The sequence below is a fragment of the Passer domesticus genome, chromosome 14, assembly GCF_036417665.1.
Source record: "Passer domesticus isolate bPasDom1 chromosome 14, bPasDom1.hap1, whole genome shotgun sequence".
NCBI classification, from domain to species: domain Eukaryota; kingdom Metazoa; phylum Chordata; class Aves; order Passeriformes; family Passeridae; genus Passer; species Passer domesticus.
Window position 1 is genome coordinate 11,242,937 of NC_087487.1, and position 18,803 is coordinate 11,261,739.

At 42.5% G+C, this 18,803-nt stretch overlaps 2 protein-coding genes across 8 annotated transcripts in view; one reads left to right on the forward strand and one right to left on the reverse strand.

The window, feature by feature from the left end:
* Window positions 1-489: 489 nt before the first annotated feature.
* Window positions 490-15,186, reverse strand: LOC135280801 (lamin-B3-like). Of its 6 annotated transcripts, XR_010347635.1 has the most exons (13): window positions 14,398-14,799; window positions 10,352-10,508; window positions 9,517-9,642; window positions 8,447-8,617; window positions 7,424-7,549; window positions 7,081-7,301; window positions 6,167-6,392; window positions 5,256-5,363; window positions 4,281-4,397; window positions 4,083-4,187; window positions 3,879-3,949; window positions 2,598-2,629; window positions 490-2,099 (listed from the first exon to the last, which is right to left on the reverse strand). XR_010347635.1 is itself a non-coding variant. In XM_064389083.1 (12 exons), the coding sequence occupies exons 1-12, from the start codon at window positions 15,128-15,130 to the stop codon at window positions 2,027-2,029; spliced, it is 1,536 nt and encodes a 511-aa protein (XP_064245153.1). In that variant the 5' UTR covers window positions 15,131-15,186; the 3' UTR covers window positions 490-2,026. The 6 variants fall into 6 exon arrangements, 5 of the variants coding, with proteins under 5 accessions (XP_064245153.1, XP_064245150.1, XP_064245151.1 ...); XM_064389083.1 differs by lacking the exons at window positions 3,879-3,949; window positions 14,398-14,799 and adding an exon at window positions 15,057-15,186; XM_064389080.1 differs by lacking the exon at window positions 3,879-3,949.
* Window positions 15,187-17,084: 1,898 nt separating this feature from the next.
* The window catches only part of ADAMTSL3 (ADAMTS like 3), a 173,181-nt gene continuing 171,462 nt past the window's right edge, over window positions 17,085-18,803 (forward strand). For both annotated transcript variants that reach the window (XM_064389066.1, XM_064389074.1), the window contains exon 1: window positions 17,085-17,317. In XM_064389066.1, coding sequence (XP_064245136.1) covers window positions 17,299-17,317 — 19 coding nt within the window. In that variant the 5' untranslated portion in view covers window positions 17,085-17,298. The remainder of the gene's footprint in view (window positions 17,318-18,803) is intronic.

An 18,803-nucleotide genomic window follows, 5' to 3' on the forward strand; every position in this document is an offset into this window, starting at 1 on the left:
CTTGGAACTAAGTACAAACTGCTGCTAGTTCCATAGGGTTTGTAGAGAACTCCAAAGGGGTGAGTATATATTCTTATAGTTAGTTGAAAGGGATGGAAAGGAAGAAAAAGAAGAATAGACAGTGATGAAAAGACATGTAATAACTAAAAACATAAAGAAAAGCCTCAAAATTAAGGAAGAAGTCTGGCATCAGAAGTACTTATCCCAATGCAGATAGAATCACTTTGTAAGGTAGTAGTGACCAAAGTGAGCAGCCCTGGAGAAGGATGCCAGTTTTTTGCATACAAGACAAATTTCTGAAAAGAGAGCTGAATTTTTTACAGGGAAGTTGTCTACTGAAGATTCCTCTTAAGCTCATAGCAGTTCAGCTGCAGTTGAAGTAAGTGATGAACAGGAGAGCAGAGTACATTGCTGAAGGTTTCTTCACTCTGCCATCCCTAGAATCACTAGTTTTATTACTTTGAAGTCTTTTGAACCACTCAACAGAAATCATTGAACAGACAGACCTTTATTATTTAATCTGCAAATATTTAAATCCAAGAGTGCTTTTATATACATGAAAAATATCTTCAATAGTTAAAAAAGTTTTAAGAAATAAAGATAAATACAGCAAAGTTAGAGCAGCAGCTATTTCTATTGTTTGAGATGGAAAAAGAATTTGGATCTGCTAAAACCCAAGTCTTAAACCAGCACCTACTCTTGATGTCTCAAAATCAGAACTTTTAAATAATATAAGAGTTTAAGCTAGCAGAAGGAAAACCTCACCTTAGCACCTGCATCCTCACAAAAAGCAGGTTTTGAATTGGAACGGAACACTTTGGCAAGGTAAAAGACAGTCAAAACACTACTCCAGCACTGAGAGAAATCTGCAGGCTCAGCTGCTCCCCTCCCCTCCTGCTCTCAGGTGGAACTTTACTTCGTGTGGCTCAAAGCCCTTCCTTTCTCCCAGGGCCAGCAGGGGAGCAGTTTGGAGGAGAGACAGAGTGCCAGCAGTGGCCCCGAGGCCGACTGTCCCCTCCTGAGGGTTACAGGACAGCATGCCATGGAGCACAGAGCTACCAGAGTGACAGGGAGCTGCACAGTGGCCCATAACCAGTTCTCCCCCAGCTGTCCCATTAGACACACAGCTGCAGCCTGCATGCAGCACATAAGGGCTCCAAGAGCAGGGAGTTTGATTTGTTTTTCACTACAGCTGGGGCTTTCTAGCTTTGACTTTTGACTTAGCATATCTTTCTCTCTAGCCCCTTAGAAAGCTGCTGGGACCAATGAAGCAGTGCCAGCAGCACAGGTCACAGTACCTGCTCTGTGAGAATGAGATGCTTTTTCACATTTTCAGGATACATTTGTCTAAGTTAAGGCTGGCACAGCTCTGCTGTGATACACTGTACCTAGGAATATACAATACTGAAACAGAGACTTCCAGGTGCTAGACTATAGAAACAGTACATTTAATAACAGGCAGGAATATTTTTGACAACTTGCTTTTAATTCTAAAGTGTTTCACTGTAGGAAGTGATCCAGACCAGTTTTATGTATCTCTTCATCAGGATCTGAGCAGGAAACATTTCAGACCACTCATCACTCTTCAGGACATTGTTTTTACTTTAGACTTGCTCAAGGTGCAAAGGTGTGATCAGTCCCATGTTTCCCACTCAGGCTGGAAAGAGAAATTACCTTTGGAGAACTCCATGTCAGAATATTGAGAAAGCTGAGGCAGCCTCATGTTCATTGTCAAGTATTTAACTTCCTTCTAGGGCACATGTTTAGAAGCTTTGTAAACTCTGTACCCTTCTCTGTTTCAGCAGGTCACAGAAACCAGATCCTTGTGTAAAAGTACAAACGACTTCACATGGAGCTTGTACTCTACTGCTCTTTGTATCAGTGAATCCGAGGCCAGGGTCCAGTAATCAGAAGGCAGGAAATTCCATCATGTTATGGACAATGCTTCTCACAAAGACATCAGATGGAATACGCGAGTTCCAAATTCCAGATATGACAGAAGGTATCAATACACATACAGTCTGTGTCACCTGGGACTGAGATGTGTTTTCAGATTATTGTCCACATTACATGACAGAACAGCTGGGATCTTCATTTTGCTGCAGAGAGAAAACATGAAAACATTAGGCTAATTAGCATGTATACAAGCTTAATATTTCTTGCTGGTTACCTATTTGATCCTCATATAGGCAGGTAGGGTTTTCAGCACTTTGTAGATTTCATTACTTGTTAATAAAGCAAAGCAGATTTTCAAGAGGCAGTACGTTAACTGTACTACACAAGTGTTTAAGTCCATGCAATATATGAGCCTGTACCTTCCTAAATGAAAGGCTGTCAAACTGCCCATCACTTCCTCTCTTGCCAAGCATCAGAACCTATGTAGCATGCAGATACTTGCTGCCCTCGTTAGGATGGTAAAAGCAGAAGCAAAACATGGGAACACTGCCTGCCTTTAAAGCACAGCATGCATTCTAACCATTATTTTACTGCACGTGACAAGTTGACTTCTGTTTACTAAGCAGCCATTTCAGTACTACCAAGGCAGCAGACAGGAATGACAGTAAAATGTGATTGGAAGTATTAGAATTGATTCTTACCATAAATGGCACACAACTGTACTGTAAAGTTGCTGATAAAACAGATTAGAAGTGTAAGGAAAAAAGTTACTTTTGCTTTCCATCGCTGATTATTAAACAAGTCATATAAGTAAATTTAAAAAATGCCTTTTAAAATAAAAAGAAGCCATCCTTGAGGAGAGGCCCCTACTGGGAGTGTGAAAAGAATCTTGTATCACTAAGAGCCAAAGGGCAGAACAGCATTATAGACCTTCTCAATAGCCTGTTTAACAGGGTATCACCATCCTTCAGCGAGACTGAAAATATTACAAGAATGTGCATGCAAGTCAGGAGACTGACAAATATGGTATTGTAATAACAGCTATTTACCCAGATTTTCTGTTAGAAAGGACAAAAAACCAAAATAAAAAACCAGCAGGCAGTAACTGCCTGTTTAGGTAAATTATTTTTTTTCAGAAAGACAGTACTAAGGTACTTTTAAGTTAGTTTTCAGACAGATTATGAAAATATCTAGGAAATGGTAGTGGGAGCTTTAACCTAGTGCAGTAAGATGCAACTCCTCCTTGTCACTATGTGGGGTCAGTTTTAGGAAGAGCTGCAGCAGCTGAACATTTGTCAGCAGGAAGGAGAGAGTTTTTAGCTAAGCATCCCCTTGCTCTCAGGCTTTGGAGTTGGTACCACAGTACTGTTTCAGGTCAAGACACAAGCCAACTTGAGTCAAGTACAGTCTATAATTGTTTGGTTGGGACAAACTTAAAGCCCTCATATTAGTTGGTTTAGACCATTTCAGCAATTAAAGATAGCTAAAAGTATATCAAAGTACAGTAGGAGCATCCAAAATGCATCAGTTCAGACTTGTATTCTGGTCAGTCAAAAGACATTTGAGGCGGCTGGATAGTCTTGCACAGGATATTACACCATGAAAGTTGGTAGCCAAAAGTTTGTAAGTGTATTGACCTTAAGTTCACACTGAAATTGTCTTGCAGGCAATTTAAGGACAAGTGTCAAGTCACTTCATCCCACAGAAAGAGTTAGTGTTTGCATTCTGTTCTTGGGATAACAGCTTTAATTCACAGCCAGATATGTAGATGAAATGGATATTAAAGGTTGAATTTTCAGTGTGTCAGTAATAAGATAGCAAACAATGCTACTGTTTGATCATACTCAGAGAAGAAGCAGAACTTCAGTTGCATTTCTGATGCAAAGCCATGCAAGCTACATCCTACGTGGGACCAGAGACTGCAGCACTACTGATGAAGCAAGTTTTCTATGAGGGGACAAGCATGATTCTCAGCATCTCACCTGCTTAAGGATGCTCACAGGGACCACTATCATGAAACCAAACAACATTTCTTTTTTCTTCTTCTTTTGGTCTGACATCAAGAAAAACATTAAGAGTTGCGGGATATGAAGAGTACTTGGAGAAGTATTTTCATTTAGTAAGGGAAAGAAATGGCCATTGAATGACTCTGCTGACAGCATATATTTAAACTTCAGGCAGCTTACCTGAGATGCAAACTCTGCTTCACTTCCAGTTATTTCTTCATAGTCATCATCTTGCTCACTTTCTTCTTCTCTGGGTACAAGCACTATCTTCCTCTCTGCAAGTTCCTAGAATACAATTGAATTGCCACCAAGATCCCACAGGAATTAAGCACAAACAGGTTTAGCATTAGGACAGAAGCATTTTATTATTTCACTTACCTCACCATTATCTGTGATGAGTGTAACACCAATGTTATCTCCAGTTCCCCAAGATTTCTGAGACCTCCAGACCAAATCACTAGGACCTGGGCTAACACCAGCAGCTGCACCCCAAATCTGCAACAGATTTACAGTGAGATTCTGAAGACTCTTCCTCTATAGTTAGATTAAAATTCAGCTGCACATATGTAAGTATTAAGTATTTTAATACCACAGACATCCAGTAGGAGAAACTGAACCACTGTGATTCCTGGCAAGTTAGTTCTTTTCAGGACTTACAAGAATAGTTGGTAAAGTTTTTCTAGCTGAAGATTGTAAAACAGTGCAGAAAAGGCAGTTAACAGCTTTTGTCCAATGTAGAGCTAGCCCTGCTTGGCCACACAGAACATTTGAGTCACAGAGCCAAGCCATAGTCACAGACCTGCTCAGGGCAGCCACTTGTGTGTGCAAGAGCCTCTCACCTGGAGTCACACACACACACACTGATCTGTTGAACAAACTCCACAGTTTGGAGTAGCAAGTGTAGAGTTCAGCTCTTTGATCACCACTACATGTACTTAGATTATGATTTTAGTGCTAGTATTTATTTTAGTACTACAAATCATGACCTCAGCATTGCTGACCTGGAGTAGGCTAAAGATTTTAGCAAGAGTCTGAGTCTCTACACAACTTTTATCAAATCACAGGAGTATGGGAAAACCTAAAAAACCCTAGAATACAATGATTCTCTTTACAATAGGAGCACACTCCAGTCTGGGATGATCCAAGTTCAGTCCAAGATTTAAAGGAAATGTAATTAGCATTTCAGATCAAGTTGCTTCAAGGATTTCCCCCCTATCTACTGACACAGAGAATAAGAGCTTTAGTTCTTCAGACACTTGGAATATCTGTTTAGTTTTCCATTTTACAGGAATCTCTACTGACATCTAACATAAGAACAGAGCTCTGAGGTAGTTTTACAAACCCAATACCTACTGTAACTTCTTGGCCTGCCTGAAGAGTGAACCTTGAAGGAAACTTGTAATTAACATCTGCCACACTTCCAATACGTCGTCTCAGCACCCAGCCATGTAGCAATTGATCCTGTGGGACAAGAAATTTCTCTCAGCATTACAGACCAAGACCATATAATTCAAGCACAAGGTTCTTTCCAGACTCATGGGCCCGTTTTAATCCCACTGATGTAGCATACAGGTATCTGACAATTTTGAGGAAGCAGCCACATTTCCAATAAAGCCTCCCTGTGTTTTCTCCCTACGCTTTAGGATAAATCTTCATTAAATTAAGCCACACCTATTCTTACCTTCCATTAACAGGAGGATAATGATACTCTTTACCAGGGAGATTCTGATAAATGAAGTTCGCCATGGCCACCTACCAACTATATATATATATTTATATATATGAACACCTTCAAACTTCATGGGCCATTCTCTATTTCAGGTTGAAATGGCTAAGCCATATGTTTGAAGTCCTGATGATGAACTCTAATAGTTCTGGATTTTCAAACTAAACTAGTGGAAGAATTAACTAATTGGCCAGATGAACCCTCTGCATAGATAAGATATCACCAACTCTAGTCAACCTTTTAGCTGTTTTAAGTATTTCCAACAAATGTGAAGCCATTTTTCTCCAATTTACTAGAGCACCCTATTTAGGTTCCTCCAGGGTCAGTAGTACTCCTGGCAGTGCCTGAATCTGATGACAAACAGCTGGAGGTGTTCAACTTCTGCATAATAGAAGTCCCTGCACCTCCACCCAAAAGCACCTCCCAGACAGCCCTGGGAACAGAGCACCTGCAGTACCAAAAGGTCACTCTCTAGTCTGTCACTAAGCCAGAGCCATTCCTCAGCAGCCATACGTTATAGACTTGAAAATGGAAGTACCTCATCAGAGTGGTTTTTAAGCCTGACAAATTTCCCATCTGCATCAATCTCTTCAATAGATATATTTCCAGTAGCTGAAACATGCTGAATAGTCTTAAGTGCAGCACTATGCTCCTTCTTTTTGGTTTCTTTTATTTTCCTTTTCTTCCCATGCAGGTATCGCCGCCCCTGACTTGCTGCTTGAGTTGCTGTGCTGTGTGAAGCTACACTGGGTGACAGCTTTAGCCTAGAAGAGAGTCAGATAACATTCACCTGAGTATTTGATATACTTTGCTTCTTCTCATGCCTACCCTCCCACTACATCCAAGCCTAACAGCTCCTTATAATCCCAGCTTTCCATAGAGTCTTGAATACAAAATTTTCTTTTTATTGGCAAGAGTAGCTAAGTGGTTTGTTTAGTTTGGAAGACAGCCCCAGAGTCCAGAGCAGGTTTATATTGATAAGAGAAGATTCACAACTGCACTAAATATTCCTTTAAAGTCTCAACAGACACAACCTTTAGTGAAAGTCATTTTAAGTTTTTGACCCTTCCTAGCATGTGTTGAGAGTTCATGTTCTCACCATACATGATACCATGTCTGCATAGACAGGAGTTGGTCCAAGTTCCCAGCTTCATTCATGGAACTTGATTACTCTAAGATTCAGCACAAAACTTTGAGAGATTTGAGGAATGTTTAGTGGACCTTTGAATTTTATCAGCTAGATTTATGATGTTACTTCATCCAACTACACCATGTGGTAGATGTGAGATATAAATGCCATTTACAGAAGATGATGCTTCAGTAACTGAATTACTACATTAATGACATGACTGATGTTTGTTTCTTGTCCCCCCACATGCTGAAGGATAAAGAGTTAGTGTAGAGGTCTTGAATGAAGCAAGTTCTCATAATGAAGATCTTGTCATAGCCCACCTCTGTTCCTCTCCTTCCAGCATCTTTCTGTACGCATTTATTTCCAAGTCTAGAGCCAGTTTCACATCTAAGAGATGCTCATACTCTTCCAGCTGTGCTTGTGCCTGCTTCTGAGCTTGTGCCATTTCTTCCTCCTTTTCAGCCATACGCCTTCGATGGAGATCACGATCGTAATCCAGCAAATTCTGTAGCTCCTTTATTCTGCTCTCCAAAGCAACATTCTAAAATTAAGGGGAGGGAGAAAAAAAATCAAACCATAAGTGAAAATTAGAGAGAAGAGGCCAGTATTTTGAATTGAGAGTAAATGAAAATAATTATAAGGTTATACAAATAAAGACAGAACCTGGCTTTGATATTGATTAACTTGAGATATCAAAGTATCAACTCTCTTCTGTGTTTCCATCAGCTCCTCCCGAGCAGCATTGGCAAATTCACTGTTCCTTGCTGCAGTTAGCTGGGCATTCTCCACCTGTGGATAAGTCACTGTTAGTCCTGAGTTGCACGTTAGCATGTATTATAAACAAGGAAGGAACACCAAATAATTTTCACCTATTACACCTGGAAATAGTTATCTTGTACTGAAGGGTGCAGATACCAATAAAGTCCAGGTCAGAAAGTTCTGTATTGCTTTCCAGGGAGGTTTGCACAAGTCTGACATTTATGTCAGAAAAAAGTCAGCAATAATCAGTGAATATTTCTGGATTAGGATATTTCAGTTGGTAATGTATGAGGGCTTTGTATGGATATTAAGTAAATTGATTCTCCAGAAGACCAATGGAGAATATGTTTAGAAGCTGCTTGTCAAAGCATAGAGCTGCAGGATATTGGGAGTACAAATCAAACTATTATCACTCTTCCCCAAAAGGTCTATTATTAAAGAGTTCCTGCATCTTTACAAGCAGCATTGAATTGCTCTACAAATACCTCAATCTTGAGATATCCCAAGAAAGGTTAAAGTGCTCCTTGAAAAGGCACTTACAGAATTTTCCATGAAAACAAACACAGGTATCCAAAGGAATTCCCTGAGTTGGTGTGTAGGAAAAGTAAGGCTTTATTCAAGACTGAAATTGCTTAATACAAACATAACACACCTTGGTCCTGAATCTGTCAGAACTCTGAAATATGATCAATTCCTAATCCCTCCCTGTATTTATCCTTGAACCAGTTTTGTTTGGGATCAAATGTTTGCAGAAATCCTACTGTCAAATCTGACACCGCTTTGAAATTCCAAAACAACTTATGCCAGGAAGCTGTGCAGTGAATGCAGGAGCTCCATCTATCAGCTGTCTTTGCCAGCGTGACCTTAATTATGTCAAGGTGCAGAGAACTTCAGTTTTGTTTTACTGTCATTTTTTTCCGAGCTCACCTTGGCACTGAATGTTCGCTCCATCTCCTCTTTGTAGCCTTGAATTTGTTCTTCATGCTGTTTTCTGAGCCCCTGCAGGGCATCTGAGAGCTTGCTCTCAAATTCTCTTTGACGGCCAGATTCTACTTCTGCTATCTTGCTCTCATGGACTCTTTTTGTCTCCTTGAGCTCCTGGAAGAAATTTCTCAGAGAATAAGTAAGCCAATACAGTTTGAAACTGGATTTAGTGTACCAGCTTCACAAATCCATCCCTGTTGAAGCAGATTTATCATTGAGTACACAGTAATTCATCTTTATGCATATCTTATTTATCCATTATGATTGGCACATCCACCTTGCTGCCTCACTATTGTTTTTCCACCTCACTGCCAACATTACTTAAACCAAAATGTAGTAAATATTTAATTTTCAAGACTAATTCTTTGAACTAGATAGATTGGTTGGTTTTTTTAACTTAGAACACATGCATATACAGTTCAGTTTCTTTAAGCACTGTTACTTCCCCTATTCTTGTTTTATTCAAAAAGTAATAGCAGTTAGAAAAATTAGAATTCTCTATCAAACCATACACTTTGATATTCTTATCAGTAAGCAGCAAGCTAGTTTACATTTATATATAAGTTATTAATTATTATTAATTTAGTTGTATGTACTGACTTCTCTCACAAAGGCTACCAGACACCTCTAAGAAAGATGGGAACACAAGTTGCTTAAAGGAGATTTAACTTCTTCTCTTACTTTAGGCTTCAAGTAAACATCTGGAATCATATAACAGTAACTAAGATATGCAATAGAACTTACACAAATAATATTTCAGATTTAAGTTCTCTTCAGAAGAGCAGCCTAAGAAATTTCTCATATCCCAGACACCTATTGGTACTATCCCAGTTAACACAAGGTTAAGTACTTTCTTGAGCCTTCCTGTTTAGATGGATTTTATGAGCTCATGGGCTGCCACAGGTTGCTAGTTACCTTTTTTAGAGAAAAAAAGTAATGTTAAGATGGGCTTTAAGTGCATCCAAGGATCATGGACACCTAAAAAGATGCCTTGTTAATAAGCTAAAACATACATCTTCATGAAGGCGCTTCTGGAACGTCATTTCTTCCTGCAAAGTTTTCATATGGTTTTCTAGGTCCACCCTTCTCAACATTTCACTGTGGAGATGCTTTTTAGTATCCTCCAGTGACAGATTCAGCTAGAAGAGACAGACAACAGGGTTATCAAAATTAGAGGTATTTTTTCAAATTACACAGACAATTTGTTACAGGTCATTCACCTTAATTACCCCAGCAATCAAAACACACTGGTTGAGTGAAGTGGGTTACTCTGTGTAAGTTCTTATGTCAGTGGGATCCAAATACCAGCAGCAGATAGAATCCTATTTAATTGTTATGCAGACTAGATTTCCCACAAGGCAAATATAGAACAGCTCTTAATCCCACCAGCTAAATTTGACTCCTCAAAGTAGACTTCTGATGAATCAATTGTGCTATTCATACATATTCCTCCCCTTTAAAACTAATTATTCCAAACTTCTTCCTACTAATAAAATTTTTTGACATTTAATCCTCCAAATACAGACTATGGTGACAAATTAATATACACTTTCAGTATTATACACTTCCCTGATGTGTTAGAGAATGCTACAGGGACTATAGCAGAACATTTCATCTTGCTTTGTCTTTGGAACAAGAAATATTTCATCCTATGGTCACAGGGACTTACAACAGAAGTTTTAAGGAAACCACCATCAGTAGCATTTGCTGTCAGCAAGGTTGTTGTCTACCTGTCACTGTCATAGTTACCAGGCCTTCTCTGCTTTTAAATATCAATAACTATTTGAGGAAAATGAAGCAAAAACTGTGGGAGCAAAACCAAGTTTAGATTCCAAGAGCAAGCCTTACACTGAGTACTTGATCCTTTAATTCACGGAGCTCGTTCTCCAAAGTCCGGTTCTCATTCAGGGCTGTTGCTAAATCAGCTTCCTTCGCATTGAGCTGGGCATCGAGGTCTCTCACACGAGCCTGGGCCAGGTTTAAATCACTTTCTTTTTTGGAATTCCTGCAGGAGAGAGTTTTACTCTGTTAAGAGCAGCTAGTGTGGGAGAATTTGTCCTCAATGTGTTTCCCTTCAGAGGGGTGGGTGGTTAAAGACACGAGAGGTTTGTCAGGCTCACGATGAGAGCAGAAAACAAACCAGACAGGGCCCTCTGACAAGCATCATTTGTTATACCGCAGAGAGATTCCTGACCCATTTTCCAGCTCGCGTAGTGCGAAGCCCAAGCGGAAGCCAGCTATTTTCCACGGCATTCCCAGGGGGAGAGGGAAGGGACGGCACAGGCCCCCGGCTGCACGGGCGAGGGCTGGGCAGGCTCAGCGACCGGGGCCGGACAATGCCTCAGGGACACCCCCGCAGCAAAGGCGGCTCCAGCCCCGCCGGGAGCGCCTCAGGGCCCGGGCTCCGCACGCCCCCGGCCGGGCCCTGAGGGCAGCTCGGGGCTGGCGGCGCTGGTCCCTCACGGGGCGGAGCGCGGCTCAGGCTGCCGGCCGTGCCGCTCCTCCTCCCCGCAGCACACAGGGAGCTTTGTCCCCGGAGGCCACCGGCCAGCCCTGCCTCCTGCAGCCCCTCAGCCAGCGCCGCCAGTGACTCCCTCCCCTCCCTCAGCGCAGAGGAGGTTGGATGGCCAACACTCTTCAGTGGCCCTCAGCACCACAGTGCAGAAGTGAGAGAAGGGCCCACAACGAGCTCCTGTCAGGGAAGAGCACTGTCATAATGCCCCAGACTGCTCCAACTTTTAAAATCCTTCCAGTTGCCTGCCCACTATCCAGAGTCAGAGTCCCTGCTCAAAACTCGTATTTGAGATTACAAAGAGTAAAGGAAGTCCTCAATTTATTTTGGCAACACCAGTTCTGCCAAGTGGCAAAGTTGTGTCAACTCATACAATGAGTTTTCCAGTGGATAACTGAGACCAGTTGGCAAGAGTCCAAAGTAACTCTGCAGGATTGATCAACTTTAGAAAGCTTGAATTGCAAGGAAAGATTGGAAAATACTAAGGGTTGTTTAGTCTAGAGAAGGGAATAGTGACAAGAGACAGAACAATTTTTAAATACGTGAAGGACTGCTGCATAGAGTTAGGGAATCTGTTTTCCATGTCTATTGCAGAAAAGACAGGAAGCTCCGGGCTTAAATTGCAGGGAGGAATACATGGGTTAGATGTTAGGGAGAGGAAACTGGCAGTTCACCACTGAAGCACGCTGCCTGGGGGGGATATTCTGGAATCTCCATCATGTGGAATTTAAAATAAGGGTTACACAGAATCTGCTGGAAGAGATGCAGGTATGGCTGGTTCCAGCACAGGCCTGGGGCATGTGGCTACATCAGGTGCTTGCTCAAGGCCTTTTCTAGCCCTGCTCTTCAGAGGCTTTTGTTGACTGTGTTGTGCTAGAAGTTATTTACTCTTTACTCAGACTCAGAGAAACACAGCACTACTAACAATGAATAATGTGCTGTAGTTTATGGTTTCTTTCTTTTCTAGGTATTAATTATTCACCTTCTTTTTGGGGTCTCTGCTGCCACTACCACTTACATATGATATTAAGTGTGTCAGTAACACTACTTAATACTGACTTTCATCCTACAATAATATAAATTTCATTCTGCAATCAAAGTGTGTGCAAAACTAAAATTCCATTAGTATCTGTTTTAACAGTTCACTTTCCAATGTAAGCATCTGACAGCCCAGGCTCAGGTTTCCTGGATTCTTTCCTGAAAAATATTATTTTCAAAGAACCCTGGAGTGAGACATTTCATCTTTAAGAGCAACAATTTAACAAGTCTGACTTTGACAAGAGCGTTTACTACTCTTTAAGTCCAAGTTTGGGGTTCAGAACACCACTTTACACCCCTATGCAGCACACAGTGACAGTTACAGTACTCTGCCACATTCCATATACCAACCATTCCAGAGCTAAGTGTGGCCTACAGACTATCAATTACAAGCTAAAACTTTAAGGCACTGCCAATCACATTCCTTGTAAATCAGGATGTCACATAGGCTTGATCTGAAGAATTTAAATAATTTTACCAAAAGATTTCAGGTGTGTTTGAAACAGACTCCAGTTTGTCAAGACCAAAGGATGTCAAGAGCAGGTACAGAATTCATTCTTACAATCTCAGCTGCTACACTGTGTTTGTTCAGCAGTGAAATGCACATCCACACTCTCTGGTGCAGAAAGGAACTGGTCTTGTCTTTCTCTGCTGTGTTACTGCAGTTGCTTTGACCTTCCTGAGGCTCTGAATCCAACCAATGTGGTTATCTACAATTCCTCCTCCCTAAACATCTTTGACCTGCTTTCAGTCACCATTGTTTAAGTAGTAAGAAAAAACCAAATGCAATCAGTTTATTGTTGTCAAAAACCTTGAGTCTCTTAACCAGTGAATAATAAGGACCAATAGTTAATGCTGTTTGGAAATTATCTGGTGACATTTCATTCTATAAGAGTTAAACAGCCACCAGGTTATTTAAAGGGTGTATATATCTAAGGACACGATACCCTCAAAGTTTGTTCCAAGTCATCTGAGACATTTGCAGTTAGGCAGCCCAGATACAACACACATTAATATTAGGACTTCAGTCTAGTCCCTTCAGACACCAATATGTACCATGTATCATTTCCCACGGGCTGTAAATTTAACCACTTCTAAGACCTAGTTACTGTAAAGAAAAAAACCCCAACCCAACAGTCTAGAGAACTGCATATCTGCCAAGTCTAAAGCTTTACAAACAAAGTCAGAGTTACACAAACACAAAGAGCAGCAGAAAAGTCTTAGAACAGGCATTACCCCTCTCCTCACTGTCCACTCAAGTGGCTGGTTAGATTTATGAAACAGATCTGTGAGCCAAAACCCAGCACGACAGAGACAAGCCCAACAACTATGCAGCTGAAAACAGAAGCTGACAGTAAAAACGTGTTTTGTTCCCAACTAGAGCAGCTACTTGAGGTCTAGTGAGTCTATGAGGAGGCACTATCTCCTCCAGGAATTAAAAGAAGCTGGTGCCTAAATTTGCCCTGATACAGGTTTATAACAAGATGTAAGGGGACTGTGGACATCCAAATTTTACAAGTCTATAACTGATATGAGGGTACAACGGGCCATTACAATAACTTGCAGGGCTAGCAGGCCTGCTGGTTACTCTTCCTCTCTATATTTCTATAGAGGAAGCTTGTTGGGATTGGACACGGGCTCACACACCTCTTCCTCCTCTGGAGGATGGGACAGCACTTCCATTGCCTTTGTTCAGGCTTGGTGAGCTTAGCCAAGATGATGACTCCAGCCTCAGGACACACAGCTTACAAGAAGGTCAAGCTAAAAGAGCAGGCAGCTCATCTCAGACTTAAAAGCAACTAGGAAAACTTCTGAGCAGAGCCAACCTGGACCAGGTAAGCCATACTGCTCCCAGAACTATCTTCTATCCGTATTCCCCTCTGGGCAAAGTCTGAGCTAACCAGCCCAAAGAAGATGCACTCTGACTCCATACAAACACTCCTTCCACTGCTCCATAACTTCCTATATACTTGCCATGATCTTCAGTGTTTGTAAACACAGGTGTGGTGCCAAACCCATGCAGCTTTGCATTCATAGCCCACAAGGGCACCCAGCACCCCACGCTCTGCAGGAGTTCCATCTCGGGCAGGTGCTGATGTGACCCCATAGCATCGGCGGTACCCAGCAGCATCACCAGCACACCTTCGGAACAAGCATCCAGACGTCTGCTAACCCCAGAGCGCAACACCCTCGGGATTATCACGCCTGCACGACCTGGACACGAAACATCACCGCGCACTCCTCCCACAACCCATGGGCTCCTGCCAGAAGCATCCCCTTCCCCTCATCCTGCAGCAGCCCCGAAGAGGCGCCAGGGAGGCCTGCTCGGGGCCGGAGCACCGACCTGACGTGCAGCTGCCGGTGCTCCTCGCCAATCTTGCCCAGCTCCACCTGCAGCGTGGCCCGCTCGATGGCGATGTCATCCAGCGCCCGGCGGGCGTCGGCCAGCTCCGCCTCGTAGCGGAGCCGCAGGCAGCCCAGCTCCCGGTCGCTGCCCGCCTGGTGCTCGCTCAGCCGCTGCTGCAGCACCGACTTGTCGGCCTCCAGCGCCCGCACCCGCTCGATGTAGGCGGCCAGGCGGTCATTGAGCTGCCGCAGCTCCTCCTTCTCCTGCAGCCGGCTCAGCCGCGCGGGGCTCAGCGGGGACGCGGCGGCGCGGCTGGCGGAGCGGCTCCCGCCGGCCGGTGCGGGGGGCAGCGCCGTGGCCATGGCAGCCTCCGCTCCGGGCCCCGCCGCCGCCGGGACCGCCCCGCGCAGGACACCCAGCGCCCGCCGCCGCCCCGGTATAAATAGCGTCCAGCTGCCGCCGGCCCGCCGAGGGTGGGCAGCTTAAAGGGCTCGGGCTGCGCCCTGCGGCCGCCCCGGCCCGGCTGAGCCCTGTACAATACACTTTTTTTTTTTTCCTCCTCACAGCCCTCCTCCGATTTATCTTTCATATGTGCCTTGCTGCATCTTATCAGTCCAATGGTGCTGCCCAGAGAAGGCAGGGAAGGAAAAACCTACCGCAGCCCTGCGTTCTCGCAGACCGGTGCAAGGGGTCGGGGCGAAACCAAAATCCCAGCTGCGGGAAGATGCATGACAGCTGCAGTGATGCTCACACTCCAGCATGCTGCTGCGTCAGTGCTCTCAGTGTTGTGGCTGGGATTTTTTTTTTTTTTTTTTAAATTGTTCAGCTGATGAAAATAACCGTTCTGCTCTTTGTGGGTGTTTTAGTTTTCCCGTCAGCCATCCCACTTACATAGTGTACTGCTTAAAAGCCGATGCGTGAGCAAAAGGAAGACTGGATGTAAAGAGAATCTGCGTGAAGACAAATGTGTGAAGCAGTCTGTAAAGCTTTACACTAACTACATTTAATAAAAATCGATGTTTAGTAAGAAGGTTGCTTCAGCATTCCTTTAATAGTGATGTGAACAGTGATAATCATCAGTTTTCTCCACCAGCTACTTAATTTACCCTTTTTTTACTTCCATTTTTGAGAGCAGATGCTGTAGGAAACTCAATAAATATATGCATAAAAATCTCTGAACATTACTATAACTGTAAATTACAGTGTTTGTTGTAGCAGTTACAAGAAACGTCAATAAACAGCTTAAGCTGTTATTTGCAACATAGAAAAATAATCTTGGCATCCTCTTGGAGTTCTTTAAGTGTAAAGATAGATTTTAATGAGGAGTGTAGGCATAATTTCAAGCTCCTCTTTATAGGTGGACAGGCAGGTAAAAATAGGAGAACATAGTTTGCCCTAAGAGTGTAGCTGGGGAGTTTAGAATTAAGTCACTTATACTTCCAGATACAAAATTATAGCATAGATAAGGATGCAGATGAAGGTGTGAATCCACAACAAGGATTTTTTCCTGAGCTCCTTAACACATTTTTATAAAAACCCAAAACATAATTTCAAGATTCTAAAGCTGTGTACAGCAGGGGAGTGATACAGAGCCAGATTAAGGTCCTCTGGTTCTCGTCCGAGCAACACCACCAGGAAATTCTTTCCTGCAGAGCTGTTCCAGTGTTTTATTTTGATATAACGAGTACTTGTTTGTCCTTCATTGCCAATAGAAAGCTCAATTCAAGAAAAATAAAAAGCATGGTTTATATCTGAACATGTACCTCTAAGACCATGATGTGTACATCTGAGGGTTTATTTCAGCTTTGAAACCTCAGTCCTCTACAAAGAACACTGTGATCGTGTGTCATTGCCATGCTTGATCATTGTATGTTACTGGCCAGCTGTTCAAATACATTGTACGGTTTTGGAACAGATGCAGGACAAAGCAAGAAATCTGCTATTCTAAAAATATTTTTTCTTCTCTGCCAAGGCTTTGTAATAATGCAAACAAAAACAGCTGAAAGAAATAGTTCAAAAATAGTCCGAACTAGTTTTATCTTTTGTATTCTTTACCTACTCTCCCTGTGTGAGAACAGAAGGAGGCAACCTAAAAAAAAGCATAATGAAAATCTGTTGCTGATTCTTTTCTTTGTGACTTTTTTTTTACTTCTTCTTCAGTAGTCTGTATTGCTTAGATCACAAATATAGCTGAGGAATTCCTGTAGAGATAAGCCTGTGCCATCCTTTCCTACTGTTTCAAGTTTAAAAATATTAGGAATGTTCCAGGATTAGGAGACTGGGGGTGGGGGGGGGAGGAGTGGAAGAAATGTGGGAAAAGGTACACATCCCAGACTAAATCACAGCAAAAATATTATACAAATAGTCCTTTTACAGTAAAATATAGATATGGGAGATTTAGATGTTATTAGTAGATGCCACGAAGTGGGAATAAAAAACATTGTGGATTTTTTCAAGTATCTTAATAAGCCCTTGATCTTGAGTTCGTGAAATTAGGTGAAAAAAAGAAAATAACAATGAAGTAATACAATAAAAAGCAGGGGGGGGGGAAATCAAGTAAACTTTTTGTTATCCTTTTCTATAGGTATCTTCTAGCTAACCCCAGCCAGGTGTAAGCAATGTGTGTGCGTTTGTCCCAAAATGTTGTCAGGGCTCCTGATGCACTAACAGCCTCATGACCTTGACCAGCCTCAGCTGAGGCTCCTGCCCACGCTGTGCCCGGGGCTGCTGGAGCTCCATCTAAGCTCTGGCCTGGCCTTAAACTTCGCCCTTTTATGCTCCCTTGTGGTTTTGTTGTGTTATGGGTTCTGGTGGCTCATGGACTGATTGTCTGGCTTGGTTTGTACCTGCCTGGTTATTGTGACTTTGCCACTCCTTGGATGAAAATTTGTTAGAGCCATGCCTGCTATATGCTTTGGTAAGGTGAAGTTTCTTGCTAGTAATATCTCTTTTTAGAATTAATTTTTTGTGACCCAATACAAATGTTTGAATTCATATCTACTTTTCAAGGGTTAAATGTAGTTGAGGCTGTAAATAGTAAGTAGTCAGGCTTGACTATTGTGACAATATTGTGCTGAAAAATATAGGCATAAATGCAGAGTCAGCATAACCAATGGAAAACTGTGTAGCATTTTGGTGTTTTTCTCTGGATATTATTCTGCTCTGTAAGTCAAGAGGCTCTTTTCCTACATACCCATTGGAAACAAATCAAGATATTGCTGGACACCTTAAGGAGCAAGTATAGTAGTAATACTATATTACTATTTAAGTAGCAAGTATAGTAGTAATACTGTTTCATGTGATATTACTCTGTGTGAGGTGCTGGACTGTATCAATAAATACCTTCCTGAGCAGTCTGCTCACAGAGAGCTGTTAGTGACTCCCATGTGACCAGAACTAATGAGGACAAATTGAGTTCTGTTGGCCTGATAGTGGTTGCTACAGTACCAGAGTAGGTACTTTTCCCTGAGAGAATTAGAGATCACCCACCAGAAAGGTTAAAGGGCACTTTCTGTGTCATTGGTGGTAGCACACACAGATGGGAAAGGCCTTTGAAGAACACGTCACTGCACAAGTGATCCTCCTCTGCAGGACTCCAGCCCATCCTTCTATTTGCCTGGTTAAATTAAGCAGTACGAGTCAGCTGGCTTATAGTGGCTTTTGTCTGCTATGGAACAACAGCCTTCTATAAGATGGTAACGGGGGGAAAATTATTTTTTTGTGGCCTTACCAGATACAGAAGTAAACAATAGGTTTTGTTTGGTAGAATATGAAATGTAGAAAATACACCAGATAATAGCCTTTTGTAGGTGACACTGGGGAAGTTGCTTGCTTAGACTGTCCTGGTTTCTAGCTGCCAGTGACCAAAGTGCTCTCAGCTACACACACAGAAGCTGTTACTATGCATATTCTGCACTGGTACTGCTGTGCCCAGCACCTGGCTCGCTGTGTGAAGGTGCACTGTGAAGTGTGCACTCAGCTTCTCATAACCTCACTCTGTGTGTCACTGGTATTCATCCCCATGATGTGTCATGCATTTCTTCCAAACTTTAATTTTTTATTCGTTCTCCCTTTTTGCTCCTCCTCATGTTCTTTTCCATTTCCACGTTGGTGTGCATCGTGGTGGATGCTCATGTAGTGACATGCACAAGTCATCTTGTGGCACACGGGCCACCTGCTTTGCTCTTGCTGTTCCCCAGTGAGCCATTACAGTGAGGGCAGGTCCTGCTGACCTTTGTCTGTCGCTCATGACTTGCAGTGTAATTGATTTCCTCAGAGCCCCTGTTTATTCACCAAATATTGTCTCTTCCACATAGCTCTCAGTAACATCTTGTTTTGCACAATCACAGAAGTGAGGGCCATCACAGAATGAGGAAAACAGGTCACTGTTGCATTAGAAGAAA